This window comes from Acomys russatus, chromosome 32 (genome assembly GCF_903995435.1).
Source record: "Acomys russatus chromosome 32, mAcoRus1.1, whole genome shotgun sequence".
In the NCBI taxonomy this organism is placed as follows: Eukaryota; Metazoa; Chordata; class Mammalia; order Rodentia; family Muridae; genus Acomys; species Acomys russatus.
Window position 1 is genome coordinate 40,072,999 of NC_067168.1, and position 22,495 is coordinate 40,095,493.

The 22,495-nt window shown below is 46.8% G+C and overlaps 1 protein-coding gene and 1 non-coding gene across 7 annotated transcripts in view; both read right to left on the reverse strand.

Moving 5' to 3' along the window:
• Positions 1-5,381: 5,381 nt before the first annotated feature.
• Positions 5,382-22,495, reverse strand: part of Cnot10 (CCR4-NOT transcription complex subunit 10) — a 55,203-nt gene continuing 38,089 nt past the window's right edge. For 4 of the 6 annotated variants that reach the window (XM_051140626.1, XM_051140623.1, XM_051140622.1 and 1 more), the window contains 6 exons: positions 17,340-17,453; positions 14,648-14,778; positions 13,809-13,844; positions 13,491-13,618; positions 7,511-7,586; positions 5,382-5,819 (listed from right to left, as the gene is read on the reverse strand). In XM_051140626.1, coding sequence (XP_050996583.1) covers positions 5,665-5,819; positions 7,511-7,586; positions 13,491-13,618; positions 13,809-13,844; positions 14,648-14,778; positions 17,340-17,453 — 640 coding nt within the window. In that variant the 3' untranslated portion in view covers positions 5,382-5,664. The remainder of the gene's footprint in view (positions 5,820-7,510; positions 7,587-13,490; positions 13,619-13,808; positions 13,845-14,647; positions 14,779-17,339; positions 17,454-22,495) is intronic. The other 2 variants (XM_051140625.1, XM_051140624.1) reach the window with 1 other exon arrangement.
• LOC127184498 (U6 spliceosomal RNA) lies at positions 18,403-18,505 on the reverse strand. The gene has a single exon (XR_007830139.1). It is a non-coding gene; the product is annotated as a U6 spliceosomal RNA (small nuclear RNA).

Genomic DNA, 22,495 nt, shown 5'->3' on the forward strand with positions numbered 1-22,495 from the left:
GGAAGTCATTGGATGTGTCACATCGCATGCAAGATACACTGGTCACAAGGAAACAGCAGCTGGATCACAGATGTTCCAAAGACTTGGACTTCCTTGATGGGACAGTTACAGTAAAGATGTTTCTTATACAATAAAGGATCAACATTTAAGTATGGAGTGAAAACTCCCCACCTGCCTGCTGCCTCTGTTAGCTTTCTGAAGCTTCAGCGGAGATGTGGATGATGATGGCAAGATGTTGGCAGCTGTCCATTGATCGAGTCCCAGAATTTCCCAATCATGGCTTTGCTGGGGGGGATGGAGGTGGGGGTGGTGACAGGGGCAGCTCACATGCTAATATGCCAGTGACAATCGTGCAGGGCGCCTCTGCGGGGGTGGGGTGGGGGATGGGCGGGGGGGGGTAGGCCGAGGCAGAAACAAAGCATTAGCGTTTTCTCCATCTGAAAGGGCCGCATTCCTAGGCGGGAGAGCAGCCCTCCCCATTCACACCCTGGACCACACAGAGTGCCTCTCGCGCCAAATGCTGGAAGGTTCGTTTCAACTTCTCTTTTGACCCGGGCGATGCATACTAAATGTAGATATTTCCCTAAACGCCGGCTTTGACATTTAATGCGTTCCTAAGTAGTCTGAAATGTGGACGGGATTAGGAGGAGGCTAGGGGCCCACCGGGACACTCGGGCAAATCCCCCTAAATCCTCCAAGACAATTGTGTGTCACCACACGGATTCCCTTTGCCCCAAAAGAGGGGGCTAATGAACTTCACTGCCTCCTCCCGTGGCAGCCCACTCGTACCCTGCCCGAGCCTCAGCGCCCTCTCTGGCTTTGTGTGGGGCGTGTCTACTGTAGGCGGGGCTAGCGGGCTTCCAGGATTTAGTCTGACCAATTATTAACACACCTCCCCTGGGTCACTGTTCAACTCTCACTCCACATGGCCTTGAGGGTCATGGATGCTGAGGCTCCTAGAAGCTTGGGGCTATGTACAGGCCACCTCATCTCGAGCCCCTTGTAACACTGACAGGCCCGCGCGCGCGGGGCGGGGCGGGGCTCGGGGTCAGAAGACACATATTTTATTTGTGTTTTTGCCAACACAAGTTATATGCCCACAGAGGCCAGAAAAGGACCTTGGGTTCTGGGAATCGACCACGGCTCCTCCACACGAACAGCTTCTAAATCACTGAGCCATAACTCCATCTCCTCTCCTCCAATCCCCCCCACCCCCAACACTTTGAGATAGGTCTCATTAGGAATCCCTGGCTGGCCTGGAACTTGCAATGTCGACCAGGATGGCTTCAATCACCCATATTTCTTTTCTTTTTTGCTTTTTTTTTTCTGAGACAGAGTTCTTTGTGTAGACCAGGCTGGCCTCGACCTCAGGGATCTGTCCCATCTGCTTCTGGAGTGCTGGAAGGCAGAGGCAGGTAGACCTGTGAGCAAGTTCCAGGCCAGGAGGAATACAGACCCCCTCTTTCTTTTGGTTTTTTCGAGACTGGGTTTCTGTGTAGCCTTGGCTGTCCTAGACTCACTTTGTAGATCAAGCTGACCTCGAACTCATGGCGATCTGCCTGCCTCTGCCTCCCAAGTGCTGGGATTAAAGGCCACCACACCCAGAGATCCTCTCTTTGAAAACCAAACTCCACTACTGTTACGATGTATGTAGCAGGACCTTGCCAGGTCCAGGCCAAAGTATACCCCAATGATCACACCATACAACAGATTTTATTCAACAGATTTATTGAGGGGGAGGGTGAAAGGCCAAGGGGGGGGAAGGAAGGGAGGGAGGGAGGGAGCGAAAGGCTGGTGACTGGTGATTGTTAGGTTAACCTGCAGGCATTGCTGGCATGGTCAGCCCTCTACCTAGGGGCGGGGCTTCCCTTCTCCCAGAGACTCACTATATAAACCAGACATTTTGGTTTCACCTCCCTCCCTTTTGCCTGCCCCTGCCTTTGCCCTTTTCCTACCTCCCTGCCCTCTCTCCTTCCCTCTCCATGCCCAGCCCCAGCCTTCTCTTCCCCTGCAGTTTCCAATAAAGCCGCATTTATACCCCAGGGAGGCAGAGGCAGGTGGATCCCTGTGATTTCGAGGCCAGACTGGTCTACAAAGGAAGTCCAGGACAGCTAAGGCTGAACAGAGAAGCCCTGTCTCGAAAAACAAAACAAAAAACCTGCATTTAATTAATTAATTAATCAATTTATTTATTTTTGGTTTTTCAAGACAGGGTCTCTCTGTGTTAGCTTTGGCTGTCTTGGACTCGCTTAGACCAGGTTAGCCTCTAACTCACAGAGATCCGCCTGCCTCTGCTTCCCGAGTGCTGGGGTTAAAGGTGTGCGCCACCACCGCCCGGCAAAACCTGCATTTATATATTATAGCTTCCTCACCAATTAGCTCCTTCTGCTTATTTAATTAATCAGTGGTGACATAGCTTGACTGCTGAAGCTGAGCTGCTGAGAGAACACCTGATTTTTAACAACTTCAACCACACACCACTCAAAACAACAACAACAAACAAACAAAATGAACTGCCCAGATCTGCAGAGTCCCAGCAGCTTAACAGAAAATCCTTACCAGCTCCAGATGCCCTCAGGGAGCCCCTGAAAGGAAGTGCCTCCTGGGGGGTGGGGTGGGGATACAGGGCAGAGAGCACTCAGTACTTCAGCTGTTCAACTGTAAGGCCCAGTTCTAGGTAGTTGAGCAGCCTAAAGCATCAACCACCCTTAAAGGTGGGTAGTGACAATTCATTCTGGGGAGCAGACATGAATGCTGTGTAGGAAGAGAAGTGGGAGGCTGAAGGTGGATACTGAAAGGTCAGTGCTTCTGAGGTGGAGGCCAGAGGGCTACAGCTCAGCTGCAGAGTGTCTGACTGGACAGTGCAAGGTGCTAGGCTCAGTCTTCACTACAGTGGTAGTTTGCACAAGAATAGCTCCTACAGACTCATATATTTGAATGCTTGGTCATTAGGGAGTGACACTACTTGAGAGGGATTAGGAGGTGTGGTCTTACTGGAGGAAGTGTGTCACTGGGGGTGGGCTTTGAGTTCCCTCCTTCCCCTCCACCTCTAAGGACATGATCAGGATGTAGCTCTTGTGTTTTGTTTTGTTATTCGAGACAGGGTTTCTCTATGTAGCCTTGGCTGTCCTGGACTTGCTGTGTAGACTAGGCTTGCCTCAAACTCAGAAAGATCTGCCTGCCTCCACCTTCCAAGTGCTGGGATTAAAGGCGTGCACCACCACGCCCAGCACTTCATACTGTTTTTAAAAAAAATTTTTTTTAATTTCATGTACATTGGTGTCTTGCCTCCATGTTTGTCTGTGTGAAGGTGTCAGACAGTTGTGAGCTGCCAGGTGGGTGCTGGGAATTGAACCCTGGTCCTCTGGAAGAGCAGTCAGTGTTCTTAACCTCTGGGTCAGTTCTCCAGCCTCCAACAATCGCTTAATCCTCCCACTGGATGCTAACAGTAGGTTAGTAAAGTTGGGCATCATGGTAGACACCTGTAATCTCAGCATTTGGAGGCTGAGGTGGGATGGGGATGGCCAGAGCTCACAATGAGATCCTGCCTCAAAAAACATGGTGCTGGGGGCTGGAGAGATGGCTCAGCGGATAAGAGCACTGTCTGCTCCTCCAGAGGTCCTGAGTTCAATCCCCAGCAACCACATGGTAGCTCACAACCATCTATACTGGAATCTGATGCCCTCTTCTGGCATTCAGGTGTATACCCAGATGGAGCACTCATTCAGAAAATAAATAAAATTAAAAAAACAAAAACAAACAAACAAACAAGAAACCATAGTGCTAAAATGCTGGCTCAGAGCTTAAGAACAGTGACTGAGTAAGGCATTGTGCATTGTAGTACTAGCACTTGGTTGGCAGACACAGGTGGACCTTCTTGAGTTCAAGGTCAGCCGGGTCTACATAGTGAGACCCTGTTTCAAACAAACAAGAACATTGTCTGCTCTTACAGAGGGCCCAGGATCAGTTTCCAACACATATACAGTGGTGGCTCACAACCGTCTCTAAGTTAAACCAACTCCAGAAACACACTTATACACGATGGCCAGAGTTCAGTCTAGTCCTCAGTTCATAACATTCTTTTTGTTTTTCGAGACAGAATTTTTCTGCGTATCCTTGGCAGGCCTAGACGTGCTTTGTAGACCAGGCTGGCCTTGAACTCATAGTGATCTGCCTGCCTCTGCCTCCTGAGTGCTGGGGCTTTTAAACTTTTACATTCTTTTGTCTGCTTGTTTTTCGAGGTGAGGTTTCTTTGTAGATGCTTGGCTGTCCTGGAACTCACTCTGTAGACCAGGCTGGCCTCAAACTTATTCGCCTGCCTCAGCCTCCCAGTGCTGGGCTTAAAGGTGTGCGACACTACCTCCTGGCTTAAAATTTTAAATTCTTGCTTGCATTTTTGAACTGGGTAGGTAGCCAAGGTAGACCTTGAATTCCTATTCGTACCGCTTTCTACCCCCTTTGTGGTGGGATTATGGTAGTGTAGGCGATGAAGTCAGGGCCTTGTCCATACTGGAAAGCATTCTTCATTGGTCTGCAGTGATCCTGAACTGGCTGCTAAGGCTCCTGGGAGTTGTTAGGAGCCTTATCCATCGGAAGCAGGCCAGATTAGAGCTGTGTCTGTCAGTAGCTTTGCTTTCTTTCTTTTGTTATGTTATCTTTTTGTGTATCACAGCCTTGGCTGGCCTGGAATTCACTATGTAGAACTCATAGAAACTGGTCTGCCATGCCTAGCTATTTAATTATGTGTATTTGATTGTGCATTTCATCTGTGCAGGTGTTTGCAGAGCACAGAAGATAGTGTCAGAAACTCCTGGGGCTGGAGAGCCAAGGGCAGCTGTGAGCCATGTGGCTGTGGGGAACAGAACTTTGGTTCCTTGTATGACTAGCAAGTGCTCTTAACCACTGAGCCATCTGGTAAATGATCCTAGTGTATTAGTTCTCTCCTTTAAACCCAATTACATCTTGTAGAGTTTGAATGAGAATGACTGCAAAGGCTCACAGACTTGAATCTTGGTCACTAGGGGTGGGCGTTGGAGTTTGAAATGCCCACACCAAGCCCAGTCTCTCTTGACCCATGGTCCAGACCACAGCTCTCAGCCCTAGTGCCGTCTGTGCCGCATGTTCCTCGCCGTGATAATGGACTAACCCTCTGAACTGTAAGCAAGCTCCAATTAAATGCCTTCACTCCTACGTTGCCTTGGCCATGGCATCTCTTTGCAGCAACAGAACAGTGACTGAGACAGACTCGTAGATGAGCTTGAACTCACTTCCCTTGGCCCAAAGTCTGCTTCTGGACTGGCTAGAGCTTATATTAATTTCAACATTGACATTAAATCTGTTGCTAAACTATACCAACAGCTGTAAGAAAGACTACAAAACTGTTCTGATAAGAACATGTTTTAATGCCTAGACAGACATGCCACACAATGGTTCACAATTAAAAGCCTGTCAGAGATTAAATAAAAACTGAAAGTGAGTTTATGAGTCCTTAATTTTAAGTAAGCCTCTGGCAAAAAACCCAGTGGGGTTTGAAATCAGTCTCAACTTGTCTTCAAAACCAGCACCTTTGCCACTGTATTCTCTTTATTGGCTTTCCTGTAGGACAACCGAAAGGCCACTGAACATGCCCTGGACCTCAGGTAACAGTTCCCTCCAAGCAAGCTCTCACTTCCTCTGCACGGTGGTGAATGCAGGCATTTGGATGGGCTGGATAGGGTGCACAGGCTGGAACACCGGCTTCTTCCTTACGTCAGAGTGTGCCTTTACTGCAGGCAGCAGCTGGTTCCTCTTGATCATCTGCAGGGCCAGCTGTGTGTTACCTAGAAAACCGCTGCCCATTAGAGAAACCCAATGCACACAGCAAGGCGCTGGAAGCCTGAAACGGAGACAAAGAAGGCCAGACAGCTCTGGTCTGCAGCCCTTGGCTATACAGTTGTAACAAGGAGTGGACGCCCGGGCCACACATTCTCACTTGGGTGATTTGTGGTGTGGTTGGGTGACATTCTGCTTGTCTTGTGCTAGGGTTTAAACCCAGACCATGCACACTTATTGCTCAACTACATCCCCAGGCCAACAACAGGGCTTTAAACAGGGTTCTTTTGTTTTGTTTTGTTTTGTTTTGTTTTTCAAGACAGGGTCTCTCTGTGTAGCCATGGCCTGGACTCACTTTGTAGACCAGGCTGGCCTCGAACTCACAGCCTGCCTCTGCCTCCTGAGTGCTGGGATTAAAGGCGTGCGCCACCACGCCCGGCTTAAACAGGGTTTTAAAGAATTCTGATAGCCCAGACAACTTGTTACAATCCAAGTGGGCTGTAAAAAAGAAGGGGTTCAAGGGATTCAGGTCTTAGCTTTCAGTCAGCCAAGGCTCTCAGAGTGCCCAGCACTTAATATCTCTTCAGCTATAAAAACAGAAGTTGTTGGAGAGATGGCTTAGAGATTAAGAACATCAGCTGATCTTCCAGAGGACCCTGGGTTCAATTCCCAAGTGTCTTGGGTTGACTTTAAAAAAAATTTTTTTTATTTTAGTTTTTTGGCATATACATTTATATTATTACATATAAATTAAAAAACTACATACAGCTTTGATTTGTTTTGATAATTGTAAAAAATGGGCCTGAGCTGGGCGTGGTGGCACGTGCCTTTGATCCCAGCACTTGGAAGGCAGAGGCTGGCGGATGTCTGTGAGTTTGAGGCTTGCCTTGTCTATAAAGAGAGTTCCAGGATAGCCAAGGCTAACAGAGAGAAACTATGTCTTAAAAAAAAAAAAAAAAAAACCAAATAAAATAAAATAAAATGGGCCTGGGGCGGTGACATATACAATTAACCATCAATAGTCAGGAGGCCAGCCTGGTCTACACAGTTAGTTCCAGACCAGAGAGGGCTACATACTGAGAACCATCTTGAAAACAAAGGAATAAAAATAACAACAAGAAATAACCAAACACCGAAAAAGACAGTGCATGTGTAACTCCAAGCAAGAAGCACTGTGATTCATGTTCTCAGCTAAGAGTCAGTCAGCTGCCTAAGAAAGCTTCCTGTTCGGGGACTAGTGCTGAGCCTCAGAAGTTAGCACTCTGCATTTTTCACAGACTAAATGGGATATTTTAGTATGTGGGCAGGAATCTGTACAACATCAAAGCCTTGCTAGCTCTCTTCCTTCTCCCTTCTGTCTGTACAAAAGTGTGTGTGTGTGTGTGTGTGTTCAAAGCACAACTTTATGATTAAAGTTCAGGTCACTAGGAGGCAAATGCCCTTGTACTTTGTCCCTTAGTTGTATTTTTTACTTAGAAAACCTCATGGGCCATGTTCTCTAGGACTGTGAAGCTTTAAATTATATTGTTCTGGGACAGAACAGCCTTGACGATCACACGACCCTCCTGCCCCTGCCTCCTCAAAAGCTTTAATTATAGGCACAAACGAGCCTGCTCCTGAGTTAGAATTTGAAGAGAAATAGTAGACACAAAAAAGATCTTGAGCACTTTGAAGGACAATCCCCTGAAGACTCACTCACCGTTCTGCAGTTCCAGGTAGACTGCCAGCAGGATGGCCTCAGGGGGGACCTCTTTAGGATGGGTCATGGAAGCCGCCTTTATTCAAAAGAGAGACAGACTGGTGAAAATCAACAGTTTGGGTTGTTTTTTTTTTTTCGAGACAGGGTTTCTCCGTGTAGCCTTGACTGTGCTGGAACTCTCTGTAGACCAGGCTGCCCTGGAACTCCCAGTGACCTGCCTGCCTCTGCCTACCAAGTGCTGGGATTAAAGGGCTTCTCTAGCTCAGCTGACTTTGAACGTCTAACCCTGACTGTCACCTCTTCAATGGCTGATTTTTTTTTTTTTTTAAAGATTTATTTATTTATTATGTATACGGTGTTTGGAGTGCACGCCAGAGCCAGAAGGGGACACCAGATCTCATCATAGATGGCTGTGAGCCACCATGTGGTTGCTGGGAATTGAACTCAGGACCTCTGGAAGAACAGCCAGTGCTCTTAACCTCTGAGCCATCTCTCCAGCCCCCAATGGCTGATTTTGAATTTTTGTTTTAAATTTTGTTTTTTTCCACACAGTGTTTCTCTGTGTAACAACCCTGGCAGTCCTTGAACTCACAGAGACCCACCTGTCTTTGCCTCCAGAGTGCTGGGGTTAAAGGCATGCGCCACCACACTTGGCTCTGATGTTTGCAGGTCTGTATGTCTATACTTGTTTTTAGATGAATTTATTTTTATGTGAATGTTGTTTTACCTGTATACACACACACACACACACACACACACACACACACGCATGCCTGGCAAACCAAGGAGGACAGAAGGCGGCATCAGATCCTTGGGAACTGGAGTTATAAATGGTTGAGCCATCAAGTGGGTGTTAGGAATCAAATCTGAGTTGTCTGTGAAAAGAAGTCGTCTTGGGGCTGGAGAGATGGCTCAGTGGTTAAGAGCACTGTCTGCTCTTCCAGAGGGCCTGAGTTCAATTCCCAGCTACCACATGGTAGCTCACAACCATCTATACTGGGATTTGACTCTCTCTTCTACACTGCAGGTTTAAATGTAGATAGAACATTCATATAGATAAAATAAATAAATCCTTAAAAAAAAAAAATAAGTGGTGCCGGATGGTGGTGGTGCACACCTTTAATCCCAGCACTTGGGAGGCAGAGGCAGGTGGATCTCTGAGAGTTTGAGGCCAGCTGGACTACAGAGGGAGTTCCAGGACAGCCAGAGCTGTTATACAGAGAAACCCTGTCTCAAAAAACCAAAAGTGGTAAAACTACCACTGCCAGTGGTGGTATACCCCCTTAATCCTAGCAGTTTAAGGAGCAGAGACAGGTAAGTCTCTGAGTTCAAGGCCAGCTTGGTCTGTAGAGTGAGTTCTGGGATAGCCAGGGCTATACAGAGAAACTCTGTCTCAAAAAACCAAAATAACAAAAAAAACCAAAAACAACAACAACAACAAAAAAAAACCCACCACCACCAATAAATAAATAAATAAATAAATAAATAAAAAGCCAAACCATCTCTCTAGTCCCTAATTCAACCCTTTCTTCCCCCTTATTCATTTATGTGCATGTGTGGGGCAGTATGCATGCCACAGTGCACATGTGGAGGTCAGAGGACAACTTGCACAAATCACTTTCACCATGCTGTCCTGGGGAATTGAACTTAGGCCATCAGGCTGGATAGCAAGTGACTTTGCTAGCTTATCATCTTACTGGTCCTGTTTTTATCTTAAGTGTTTATGCAAGTGAGTGGGGGCCAGATTTAATGATCTTAGATCCCTCTGAGTTTGACTGACCAGTGAGTGTCCAGCACCTGACATAGGTGATGGGAGCTGAACTTGAGTGTTCAGTAAATTCTTTTCTGCCAGCTCTGCAGCGCCATGAATGCGACTTCTTTTTTTTTTTTTTTAATGAATGCGACTTCTTAACTTACATTTCTTTCTTTTTTTTTTCTTGAGGAAGAAACTTTCACTGTATAGCCTTGGATTGTCTAGAACTTGCTATATAGACCAGGCTGTCCTTAAATTCAGAGAGCTGCCTCTGCCTTCCATTAAAGGCCAGAATCCTAGCTTCTTGTTTTGAGAAGGTTGCTAATGAGTTGCCGGGAGCCCCTGCTATGTCCCTGCCGTACTGCACACTATTGAGTCTATACTCTAGTCACAGAAGCAGGTTAACTCCTTTTTTGTTTTTTTAAGATTTACTGTCAGGCATGGTGGTGTAATCCGAGCACTTAGGAGGTAGAGACAGGCAGATCTTTGTGAGTTCGAGGCCAGCCAGGTCTACAAGCAAGTCCAGGATAGCCAGGAGTAGGAGAGAAACCCTGTCTTGGGAAAAAAATATGTAGTTTTTTGTTTTGTTTTGTTTTTCGAGACAGAGTTTCTCTGTGTAGCCTTGGCTGTCCTGGACTCACTTTGTAGACCAGGCTGGCCTCGAACTCACAGCAATCCGCCTGCCTCTGCCTCCCGAGTGCTGGGATTAAAGGCGTGCGCCACCACGCCCAGCCAAAATATGTCGTTTTAATTTTTGTGCAGTGGTGTTTGCCTGCATGTATGTCTGCTTAAGGTTGCCAAATCCCCTGGAACTGGAGCTACAGACAGTTGTGAGCTGCCATGTGGGTCCTGGGAATTGAACCCAGATCCTCTGGAAGACCAGCCAGTAGTCTTAACTACTGTGCCATCTCTCCAGCCCCTGTTTTTTGTTTTAGAGAGAGTATCTGTGTGTTGCCCTGGCTGTCCTGGGACTCACTCTATAGATCAGGCTAGCCTTGATCTCAGAGGGATCCACCCACCTCTGCCCCTATAGTGCTGGATTTAAAGGTGTGAACCACTACTGCCCGGCTAGTTTATCTTTTTGTTTTGTTTAATTATTTGTTTTCTTTGAGTTAAGGGTTCCTCTGTGTAGCCCAGGGTGTCCTCTTCAGGACAGATAACAGTTGCATGAAGATGGACAGAGTGAACAGAGACTTCATCTCCCAAGACAAGGGAGCCAACAGAAAGACCACAGGTTTGAGGCTAGCCTTGGCTACAAAGCAACACTCTGCCTCAACAAACATACACGCACCATGTGCTTTCCTGAGTGAAGTGATTTACTGATTTAAGCACAAGCTGCCACTGAATCTGTCAGTGCCACAGCTCACCAGGAGTTCACTCTGATCCTGGGCTAAGGGAGTCTGGTTGCTAATATTACAGGTATATTTCCTGTGTCTGTCCCTAGAGCCTCAGGGCTCTCTCTCTGTTTCTCCTCTGCTTTGCTTCTTCCTATAATCCAACTGGGAAAGTTTTCTTGTACAAATTCTTCTGTTTTTCCCCTTCAGTTCTCTGAGGCAAGATCTCACACTGTAGCCCAGGCTGTCCTTAAACTTTTGGTAAGACTACCTGGATCACTAGTGCATGCCACTACACCCAGTGGAGACACGAGCCTCCCTGGTACACAAGCAAGCAAACAGTAACTCGCCCGGGTTCAAGCGGAAGAGAGCAAGTGAATGCATGTGCCTATGGCTGAGAAGCTGGCTTTGCAGGGCACAAAATGTGCACAGGGACATATAAGGCTGAGAGTGAATGCAGATGTGGGGTTCCTGGGGGCATCTCACCCAGAACCTGTGCCTGCCTCTGCCTCTGGGTGCACCACCATGCCCCATGAGTGGGGTGGGCATTCTTTCTTTCTCGTCACAGGTGTCTAATCTAGAAAGTGAAAATGCTATCCCTGCAGGCCTGGCCTTCTGTGGGACAACAGCACTGCTATACTTAGTGGACATTAGGAGATTTCTTTGGGAGCCAGGTGTGGTAGTGCACACCTTTAATCCCAGCACTTGGGAGGCGGAGGCAGGCGGATCTCTGTGAGTTTGAGGACAGCCTGGTCTGCAAAGTGAATCAAGGACAGCCAAAGATACACAGAGAAACCCTGCCTTGGAAAAAAAAAAAACTTTTTTGGGGGAGGTGGGTGGTATTGAGATGGATCAGTGGGTAAAGGAAATAACTCTCAAGTTGTCTTCTTACTTACACAAACACAGAAACAGGCAATTAAAAAAAATTTTTTTTTGTTTTCTTAGTGGCTAGTAAACAGGGCATTTGCTGCTGTTCTTTACATCCACCATAGCCTATATAGCCTTTTCTAGACTATGAGAATGCAAGGTAAGAACTTTGGGATTTAAACACATTTGGCTGCTGACTGCTCAGAATCATGGGGGTGGGGGGATCGGGGTAGTGGGGGTGTGTGATGCATCAGCTCTGAGTCCTTTCTGGCTCTCCAAATCATTGTCCTGCCCTACTAGACAGGGTGGGCCTCCCAATTAACAATGGTCCTGCCACTGGATTAACCCAACAAACAGAGACCAAAAACAAACCTGAGACCCCAAACCAGGACTGACCTCATCTGTCTCTTCCTGCATGACCACCTGCCGTACAAGTCCCTGAGCTGGACTGTAGACACTAACTACTGGCCACAGGGGCTGGGTCAGGGGGCATCAGAAGGGCTGCAGAGTACTCAGTCCGTCGCTGAGAACAGGAAGACATTCTGCCTCTTTGTAGTTGACAGCTCCTGTGCTCAGCTCCTCACAGTTCCCTGGAGAGCTCAGCATTGATTTTCTGATTTTGCACTTGAAATGCTGACTAAACACCACTAAAGTGACTACAGCTCTTGGATGGCTATGTGCCATGGCATAGGCCCACCACTTTCAGACACATCAAGGTCACCTGCACAGTGTACGGCGGCTGCCATGTCTTCTGAGCGTGTGATCAGCTTCAGTGTCAGTTTCCCTAACAACATGTGAGAACATAGGTTCTCTCCTCATGCCTTTTTCTTGGTTTTCGTTGGAGTGCTGAGATTAAAGGCGTGTGCCACCACTGCCTGGCATAATGTCCTTTTCTTGTTTTTTTTTTTTTTCTTCCTGAGCTGGAGTTCCCTCCTTTGTGTAGTAATCTTGGCTGCTTTGGAACTCCTGTTTTTGTTTTTGTTTTTGTTTTCTTTGCCCCATCCCCCCTTTTTAAGACAGACTGTCTTAGTTTGGGTTTCTTCTCCTGTGATAAACACCATGACCAAATCAATTTGGGGAGGAAAGGGTTTATTTCCACATATAGTCTATCATTCAGGGAGTCAGGGCAGGGACCTGGAGGCAGGAACTAATGCAGAGGCCATGGAGGGGTGCTGCTCACTGCCTTGCTTGGCCTGCTTTCTTTCTTTCTTTTTTTTCTCGAGACAGGGTTTCTTTGTGTAGCCTTAGCTGTCCTGGAACTCCTTCAGTAGACCAGGCTGGCCTCGAACTCACAGAGACCTGCCTGCCTCTGCCTTCTAGTGCTGGGATTAAAGGCATGCGCCACCACACCTGTCTTGGCCTGCTTTCTTATCATACCCAAAACAACCAGCCCAGGGATGGCCCCAGCTACAGTGGATTGGGTCCTACACCAATCCCTAATTGAGAAAATGCAGCACAGACTTGCTCACTGGCTGACGGTGCAGAGGCATTTTCTCAACTCAAGAGTGCCTCTTTCCAAATGAATCTAGCTTCTACAAAGCCGACGTAAACCAGCCAGCGCACAGCGCCTTCTTATGTAGCGCTGGGTGTCCTGGAACCCCTTGCTGGCCAGGCTAGCCTTGAACTCAAGAGATCTACCTGTTTTTTCTACCTCTCAAATGCTGGGATTAAAGGTGTACCCTACCATGCACCCAAGAATAGTTTAAACCTGGAAAAATATTCCAGATGTTTAATGAATTTCCCATAAACCTCAAATAAAATCATAAACCCCAGCCAGGCGTGGTGGTGCATGCCTTTAATCCCAGCACTTGGGAGGCAGAGGCTAGTGGATCGCTGTGAGTCCAGGACAGCCAGGGCTACACGGAGAAATCCTGTCTTGAAAAAAACAACAAAACACACACACACACACACACACACACACACACACACACACACACACGCAAAACCAACCCAAAATCACAAACCCTGTAAATTCCCAGGTCCTCTAATGGCTAGTGTGCTGAGGGTGGTGCCCTTTCCCTCTCACCTGGTGCAGACACTTCCGGGCTTTGTCATACTCGCTCCTCAGGCAGTAAGCACTGCCCAGGTTGAAGAGCATCACAGTCCGGGCTGAGTTGACAGAACTGGGGTAGCACTGAGGGGCGCGCTTGCCAGCTGAGGAGAAAGCGTAGACACTGATGAAGGGGCTGTGCGGAGGACACAGGAGCACCACTCCACCGCTGAGCACTTGGAACAAAGCACTACTCCTCAGCTGACAGGTACACGAAGAACACAAGAGATGCAGGGTCTAAATCTTTGGGATGCAGGCCAGGCTACTTAAGGATTTACAAAACTTCTTACTTACAGGATTCCATTGCTTCATTTTCACCCTTGTCTGATCCTACAAATACATGAAAATAAATCTGAGGGCAGGACAACAGCACATCGTCTAAAACCTAAGTTTCTTACCAAGTGGGCGCTTAATGTGTGGCAGTATTTGCTTTTGGTGTTGCGGAGGCTCTGTTAAAGGTGTCAGGATGCAACCTCACCACCAACCCACGTGAGCTAGCCATGAAGAGGGGACCACATGGTTTCACATACTCAGAAACTTAGACGTGACTGAAAATTGTTTGAAAAACCACATTTCCATTCCTTCTTGCATGGTGGAATCAGTTAAAAAAAAAAAAAAAAGCGTCAGAACCATGGCAAAATGAATATTGAGCCAGGTGAGCCGGCACCAACACCTGTGATCCTAGCACTCAGAAGGTCTAGCCAGGCCAGAGGGTGGCATGAGCCTAGGGGTTTGAAGTCAGCCTGGGCAAACAGTGAGCTTATGTCTCTTTAAAAAGGGGGGAGAGGAGAGGAGAGGAAGGAAGAAAGGAAGGAAGGACGGACGGAAGAAAGGAAAGAAGGGGAAAGGGAAGGAGGAAAGGGAAGGGAGGAAGAAAGAAGGGAATGGGAGGGAAGGGAAGACTCCTAAGGTTATCATATCAGCCTGAGTGAGAACTTAGGCCCTGTGACAATCAGTTCCCAGGCTTACTTAGCCAACAATTACTGCATCGTATGAACAGCCATAAGCATAGAGAGCTGACCTCAAACTTCCTTCCCTTCACAACCATGCCCTGAATTACAACCATATCCTGAATTACAACAGGAAGGAAGTGGCAACAGTGACCAGTTCTGATCAAATGTGTCCTCATTAACCTTGGTCCTGCTCATTTGAAGAGATCCCTAAGGAGACATCAGTGACATTCTCAGGGTTCAAGTGCGTAATGGCATCAGATATTCTGTCGAGGGAGATGAGGGCTTCTGCAGCATATAAATGGCCCAAAAATCTGAAATGAGAATGAGGATTCAAGTCTGAAGAAAGGTCATCACAGAAATGCTTAAGTGTAGTAACACTGGGCACGTGCTCCACGTACGGTATGACCCTGACCTGGAAGCTAAGCTTGTTTCTGTTATTCTACTCCAGCGGACAGCAAAGCCACTTGCCACCGAACCCAACATCCCGAGCTCTATCCCTGGTACTCATGTGCTGGAGGAGAGAGCTAACTCTTGCAAGTTGTTCTCTGACCTCCACATTCACACCACAACCAACACCTACACAAATACCACAGATAAGCAAGCAAACAAGCAAACAAACAACACACTTTAAAAAACAAAAATAGCAATACCAGAACTTGGGAAGCAGAGGCAGGCGGATCTCTGTGAGTTCAAGGCCAGCCTGGTCTACAAAGTGAGTCTAGGATAGCCAATGCTACACAGAGAGACCCTGTCTTGAAAAACCAAAAAATTAAATTAAATTAAAAAAGCAGTGGAGCATGGTGGTGTGCCACTGTAATCCCAGCACTCAGAGGCAGAGGCAAGGAGATCTCTGAGTTTGAGGGTAGCCTGATTTACAGAATGATTTGAGGATAGCGAGGGCTACACAGAGAAGTCCTATCTCGAAAAACTTTAAAGAGACAAACACACAATAAACAAACAAACAAAAAATAAACAATACACTTTAAAAAACAAAAACAGTAGGCTGAGCAGGTGGCACATACCTGTAATCCCAGCACTGAGAGGCAGGCAGATCTTTGTGAGTTCAAGGACAGCCTGGTCTACAAAACGAGTCCAAGACAGCCAAGGCTACACAGAGAAACCTTATCTTGATAAACCAAAATAACCTAAACAAACAAAACAAAACAAAAAACAGAAAAACAAAAACCAACTAAAACCATGAACAGCCGTAATGGTGGTGGTGGCCCATGCCTTTGATCTCAGCAAGTACTTGGGAGCAGAGGCAGGCAGATGAGTTTGAGGCCAGCCTGGTCTACAGAATGGGTTCCAGGACAGCCAGGACTACACACAGAAACCCTGTCTCGAAAAATGAAACAAAACCTACCAACTAAGCAAAACAAACCAACAACAACAATAAAAGCCAAGAACAAAAATATTGTAGCAGGGGATGGAGAGATGGTTACGGTTAAGAGCACTGACTGGGGGCTCCTTACTAGGTTTGATTCCTAGTGACTCAAAAAAAAAACAACACAAAACAGCTGTTAACGCTAGCTCCAGAGGATCCAATGCCCTCTTCTGGCCTTCGCAAGTACTACACATGTGCTGCACAGACATACATGCAAGCAAGACACCCGTTCACAAAAAGTAAAAATAAGTCTGCTTTGACAATGCAAGCCTGGTGACCTGAGTTCAGTTCCCATAAAATAGGAAGGAGAGGACTAATTCCAAACAAAGCTGTCCTCTAAGCTGCTTATGAGCACCATGGAAAGCCCCCATTGGCTGCCACTCACCTACCCACCCATCCATGGTGCTGTGTCTCCTCAGGCCTCCCTCCGCCCAGCACAAAGTGCCATGGCAAAAACCTTAAGAGATGCTGACCTCAGGAAGGTGGAATGTGAGAACGGACCCTGAAGAGCTGTCATGAATGTGGCACACACACTGTGGCATGTGCACACCTACATTCACACACATATACACTAAAAAATTAAATTCAACCATCCAAAACAATAACCCCAACTAAACAAACAAACAAACAAACAAACAAACAAACAAATCACATCACAAGCCAGGCAAGGTGGAACACACCTTTAATTTTAGCACAGGAAGCCGGGCGTGGTGGCGCACGCCTTTAATCCCAGCACTCGGGAGGCAGAGGCAGGCGGATCGCTGTGAGTTCGAGGCCAGCCTGGTCTACAAAGCGAGTCCATGATGGCCAAGGCTACACAGAGAAACCCTGTCTCGAAAAACCAAAAAAAAAAAAAAAAAAAAAAAAAAAAAAAATTTTAGCACAGGAAGCAGGGATAGGGATAGGAGCTTGCTACTGAGGGCCACACAGTAAAGTCCTGTGTAAAAGTAATAAAAATTGGGGTGCGATCTCATGTATCCTAGGCTGCCCCAAAGCTTTAGTTTCTGATCCTCTTGCTACCCTGTTCGGCCACTGCTGAGATTATATGCACTTGTGGCACATGCAATGTGGATGCTGTAGCTAAACCCAGGGCTTCATGAATGCGATGCAAGCACACTCTCAACACAGCCACATTTGTGGCAATTTTCAGTACTTCTTTTGTTTTGTTGTTAAAGGTAGGGCCCTGGTTGGCTCTGAACTCAAAGCAACTAATCCTCCTGCCTCAACCCCTTAAGTTCTAGGATTACAGTTATGAGCCACCATTGCCTCCTGTCCTTCCTTCGTCCTCCTTTTCCTAACTTACGACATGGTCTCAAGTAGCTTAGGTAGGTCAGCCCCTGAGGCTGGCTCTGAGCTCTTGACCCTCCCTCCTGCCTCCCACTCCTCATGCTCATTGCTTTCTCCTCCAGCACACATCGCACTGGAAGGCAAAGCCAAGCCATTTGGACAGGAACCAGACACTCTGCACGCAGGTGAAGTCGCACTTACTTAAGAGAGCCAGACAGCTTGGGCTGCTGAAGGAGCTGGTCTGCATGATTCAAAGCCATGAGGTTATCACCTAAGGCCAGAGCCACATAAGCGCTGCAAGCAAGGATGGAGCACCTACAACATAAAAGATTTATACATGTGATGACGGTGTTTTTGCAACATTATAAGCATTGAACAGGTTGTATTTATATATTTAGGAATGCACGCACACACACTTTTCAGCAAAGAAAAAGGCTATGACTTTGAGATACATGGGAGAGACTGTAGGAAAGGAAAGGAAAGGAAAGGAAAGGAAAGGAAAGGAAAGGAAAGGACAGGAAAGGAAAGGAAAGGAAAGGAAAGGACAGGACAGGACAGGACAGGACAGGACAGGACAGGACAGGACAGGAAAGGAAAGGATGAAAATAATGTAGTTACACCATAACCTCAAAAAATACTTAAAAAAAGAAAAAAAAGGAAATACATGAAAAGCAAAGGCTAGAGTATGAAGCTACATGTAAGATATATGTTTCCAAAAAAATTTTTAAAAAGATGATATGCATGTATTTCCATGGCTGGCAACACACTACAACACCAGTACTAGGGAGACAAGATATAGGAGGGGCTCAAGTTTGAGACCCGCCTGAGATGCATGGTGAGTTTGTAAAAATGCCCCCACCCGCAAAGGGTTTCTCTGTGTAGCCCTGGCTGTCCTGGAACTCACTGTGTAAACCAGGCTGGCCTCGAACTCAGAGATCCACCTGCCTGTGCCTACTGAGTGCTGGGATTAAAGGTGTTCATATATATATATATATATTTGTTTGTTTGAGATCATAATTACGGGGCTGGAGAGATGGCTCAGTGATTGAGAGCACTGACTGCTCTTCCCAAGGACCCAGGTTCAATTCCCAGCATCCACATGGCAGCTCACAACTGTCTATAACTCCAAGATCTGACACCTTCATACAGACATACATGCAAGCAACAACACCAAAGCACATTTAAAAAAGAGATTATAATTAAATCATTTCTCTATTTTCTTCTTCCACCCTCCCAGGTAAATTGCCTCCCTAGCTCCCTTTCAAATTCATAGCTTTTCCTCAACCTAATTTTCATGTCATCCTTTTTGCAGGGGCCACTCTAATCTTCTCTGCACTGATCCAATTTTAGTACATATGCCAAAGCAAGGCTGGAAACAAGGTTTTACTCCAAAGTACAGACTCTCCTCAAACTTACAGTCTAAACTTGACTTACACTTGAGCCTCCCAAGTGCTCAACAACAGACATGAGCCCATTAAGTGCTGAATGACTGTTTGGTTATCTTTTTCTGAGACAGGCTCTTACTCTGCAGTCTAGGCTGGCCTCAAACTCACAGCCATTCTCCTGTCTCAGCTTCCCAATATCCATTTACTATATAGACCAGACTGGTCTCAAATGCACAAAGACACACCTGTCTCTGCCTCCAGAATACTAGAGGAAAGCTGTACGTCAATATAGGCCCTTGCACATGCTAGCCAAAACAAAACAACAGAGTCTCTAGTACCCGAAGACTACCATGATTTGTGTGTGAATGATACTCATAAAGTTTAATCTTTTTTTTTTTTCTTTCTCAAGACAGGGTTTCTCTGTCATAGACTCTATTTGTAGACCAGGCCAGCCTTGAACTCAGAGATCCACCTGCCTCTGCCTCCCTGAGTGCTGGGAATACAGGTGAGCACCACCACATCCAGCAAGTTTAATCTTTTTAAGTCCAGTTTTATCTGTGACTCCTCTTTGTTTCAAAGCAGCAGCAGTTTCCTACACTCATTCACACAGGCTCTCACTGTTCTCCAGGAGATACACAGCACCTGCTGGACAATACGAGCTATACTGGCATAGTGGTACACATCTGTATCCCTATCCCTTAGGACCAGAGGCCAGCCTGGTCTATACAGCAAGACCCTGTGTCAAGAAAAACAACAAAAACAAAGGCTTCAGCAGCCTTACCCCTCTTTGCTTGGTTCCCACAGCCTGAGGCTGTCCCTGCTTCTGGGGCTTGGAACAGGACCACCTAAGGCAGGCTCACTGGGAACTGCCTGGCTGAGCCTCTCCTGACAGTAGGTGGCTATTACTGCTCCAGCCCACTGTCAAGCTCACTCTGGGTCCAGAAATCAGTCATGTGAGCTCTGCATCAGAACAGTTCCCACAAACCCACACAGCACCTATGTGTAATGAAGCAAATGTCTTCTCAACCAAAGCATCATTAAGGTTCTATTAATAAAATCAACCCCCTAAAATATTTAAATAAGTCAATATAAAACTGGGGGCCAGGAATGGTTATGTAGTAGAGACCTTGGCTAACATTCAGTCTTCTAAGGCAAAAACCAACAAATATGGCTGGCATTTTGATCAAGGGTCATAAAATTAAGGCAGTTTTACTGCCTTGAACTGACACAAGCCAGCCAGCCAGCCAGCCATTCTGCCTACCTACCTACCTCTCTATCAACAGGGTTTCTTGGGCTGGAGAGATGGCTCAGAGGTTAAGAGCACTGCCTGCTCTTCCAGAGGTCCTGAGTTCAATTCCCAGCAACCACACAGTGGCTCACAACCATCTATAATGCGATCTGATGCCCTCTGCTGCAGATTAAAGCACGCATATGCAATAAATAAAATAAATAAAATTTAAAAACAACAGCAAAACAAAACAAAAAACAGGGTTTCTCTGTGTAGCCTTGGCTGTCTTGGGCTTGCTTTGTAGACGAGGCAGTCGTCAAACTCACAAAAGACTCACTCGCCTCTGCCTCCCTAGGTGCTGAGATTACAGCGTGCGCCACTGTGCCCGCCTGACAGCAGCTTTTATGATGCCCTCTTACTGATCACCACTCCAGATCACTTTTCAGCACCCTCTCCACTCAGTTTCCTGTTAGCAAACAGTATTTCCCACAGGCTCTGAACAACAAGAAGAAACATGTGTGGCTCTATCTCCCAAGCCCTTGCAGAAAAGCATTCTACTTTTGATCATTATTACTTTAAACACTCCCCCATCCCCACCACACTACACCCTGGAGTCACTGTCCGATCCGTTTTACCTGACGCTCAGTGGATCTGACAGCTCATCAGACTAGAAGGTGGAAGAGGCAAGGGCAGAGACACTCTAGCCTCTGCCCCCTGTGGAGATTCTGACAAAACCCTCGCTCCATCGCACAGGCCTGAGGAGCTAGCTAAGTCCTTAGACAACAACCAGAGATAGAGAAGAAAGGAAGGGAAGGTGAAGGGGGCCTGCTCCTTAAACAGCAGGTTACAGTCAGCTGCAGATGAGGCATTACAAACTGTCAGAGAGATCTCCTGGGGACTGAATGAACGCAGTCCAGATTCGTCAAACTTCAACCACCAGTAAAGAAGCCGACGTGGCTGAAATCAGTCACCATTTATCAAAAGAAAATGCCTTTACAATGATATTTCACAAATATCATTTGAAAAATTGGCTAACAAAACCAATGCACAACAAAGTGGAAAATATAAAATTTCAAAGAAATAAAGTTACAACAGCCCCCAATGTACCAAGCTTATTGCACTTCTCTCCAAGTAATTCAGAGCAGACAGACAAACTGCCAGCTAAACCACTTGGCTTCTGACTCTCCTGCTTCCACTGCTGGAGTGTGACCAGCATGTCCTCTATGTTGTGGTGGGGATCAAACTCAAGGGCTCTGCACTTGCTAGGTAGACACTCTACCTAAGAAGCTACATTTGCAGCCCCTAAGAGGCCCCTCCCACACTTTGAGCAGAATTCTGATAAAGCAGCCTCAGCTAGCTTTCAGGTCTCTTTCCCCAGAGTCCTAGGTTCTAGGATTACAGGCATGGGCCTGGCTATAGCCCCATCCCTGCAGCAGTCAGGGCCCTACTATGTAGCTGAGGCCAGCCTGGAACCTATTAAGTAGTTCAAGCTGGTCTTGAACTCACAAAATCTGCTTGCCTCTGCCACATCAGTGCCAGGGTTAAAGGCATGTGCCCCACCACGGTTTCAGAATTTTTTTTTTGCACTTGTTTTTCTTTTTTCTTTCCTCTTATCTGCTCCCAGCACCCCTAAAAACCCAAAACAACAACAACAACAACAACAACACAAACAAACAGAGTTTCTCTGTATAGTCCTGGCTGTCCTGGAACTTGCTCTGCAGACCAGGCTGGTCTTTGAATTCAGAGATCCCCCTGCCTCTGCCTCCCAAGTGCTAGGATTAAAGATGTGCATCACCACCACCTGCAGGGTTTTTTGTTTAAAGGAAAAAACCAAAAACCCAAAGGATGGGTGTTTTGCCTGCTTGTGCAAGTACCACTTAAATGCCTGAAGAAGGCAGAAGAGGTGTCAGATCCCCTGGAATGGGAGGTACAGATGGCAGTGAGCTACCAAATGGTGCTGCAGACCAAAGCCAGGTCCTCTAGAACATTAGCCAGCACTGTAAACACCTGAGCCATCTCTCTACCCCAGCTCACTTTGTCGTAGTATCACAAGAGCTGGTCGTACAAGGCAGCAAAGCAAAGCTGTTTGGCTGAAGAGATAGCTCAGCGGTAAAAGCAAGTGCTGTTCTCGCAAAGGCTGAGGGTGCGATTCCCCAGCACCAGCACCAGCTCTAGGGCACCCTAAACCTCAAGAGTCACCTCTATATAACCCCAACAAATGATTAAAAGTAAAATCAATCTTGAAAAAAGGACCAGAGCCAGGCGTGGTGGCGCACGCCTTTAATCCCAGCACTCGGGAGGCAGAGGCAGGCGGATCGCTGTGAGTTCGAGGCCAGCCTGGTCTACAAAGCAAGTCCAGGACAGCCAAGGCTACACAGAGAAACCCTGTCTTGAAAAAAAAAAAAAAAAAAAAAAAAAGAAGAAGAAGAAGAAGAAGAAGAAAAAAAGGACCAGAAAGAGCCAGGTGTGGTGGCGCACTTGGGAGGCAGTAGCAAGAGGATTTCTGAGTTTAAGGCCAGACTGGTCTACAGAGTGACTCCAGGACAGCCAAAACTACACAGAGAAACCCTATCTGGAAAAAAATTAAAAAAACTAAAAAGTTCTAGAGACACAGCATTTATACAGACAAGACTGTGATGTTATACAACCCAATTCTAGTTCTGCTATGTGACAAAGAGTTAATCATTTGCCTACAGTTAGAAGTGGCTCCTCGCACTGTGCCACAGAGGGGCAGTGGAGTGAGA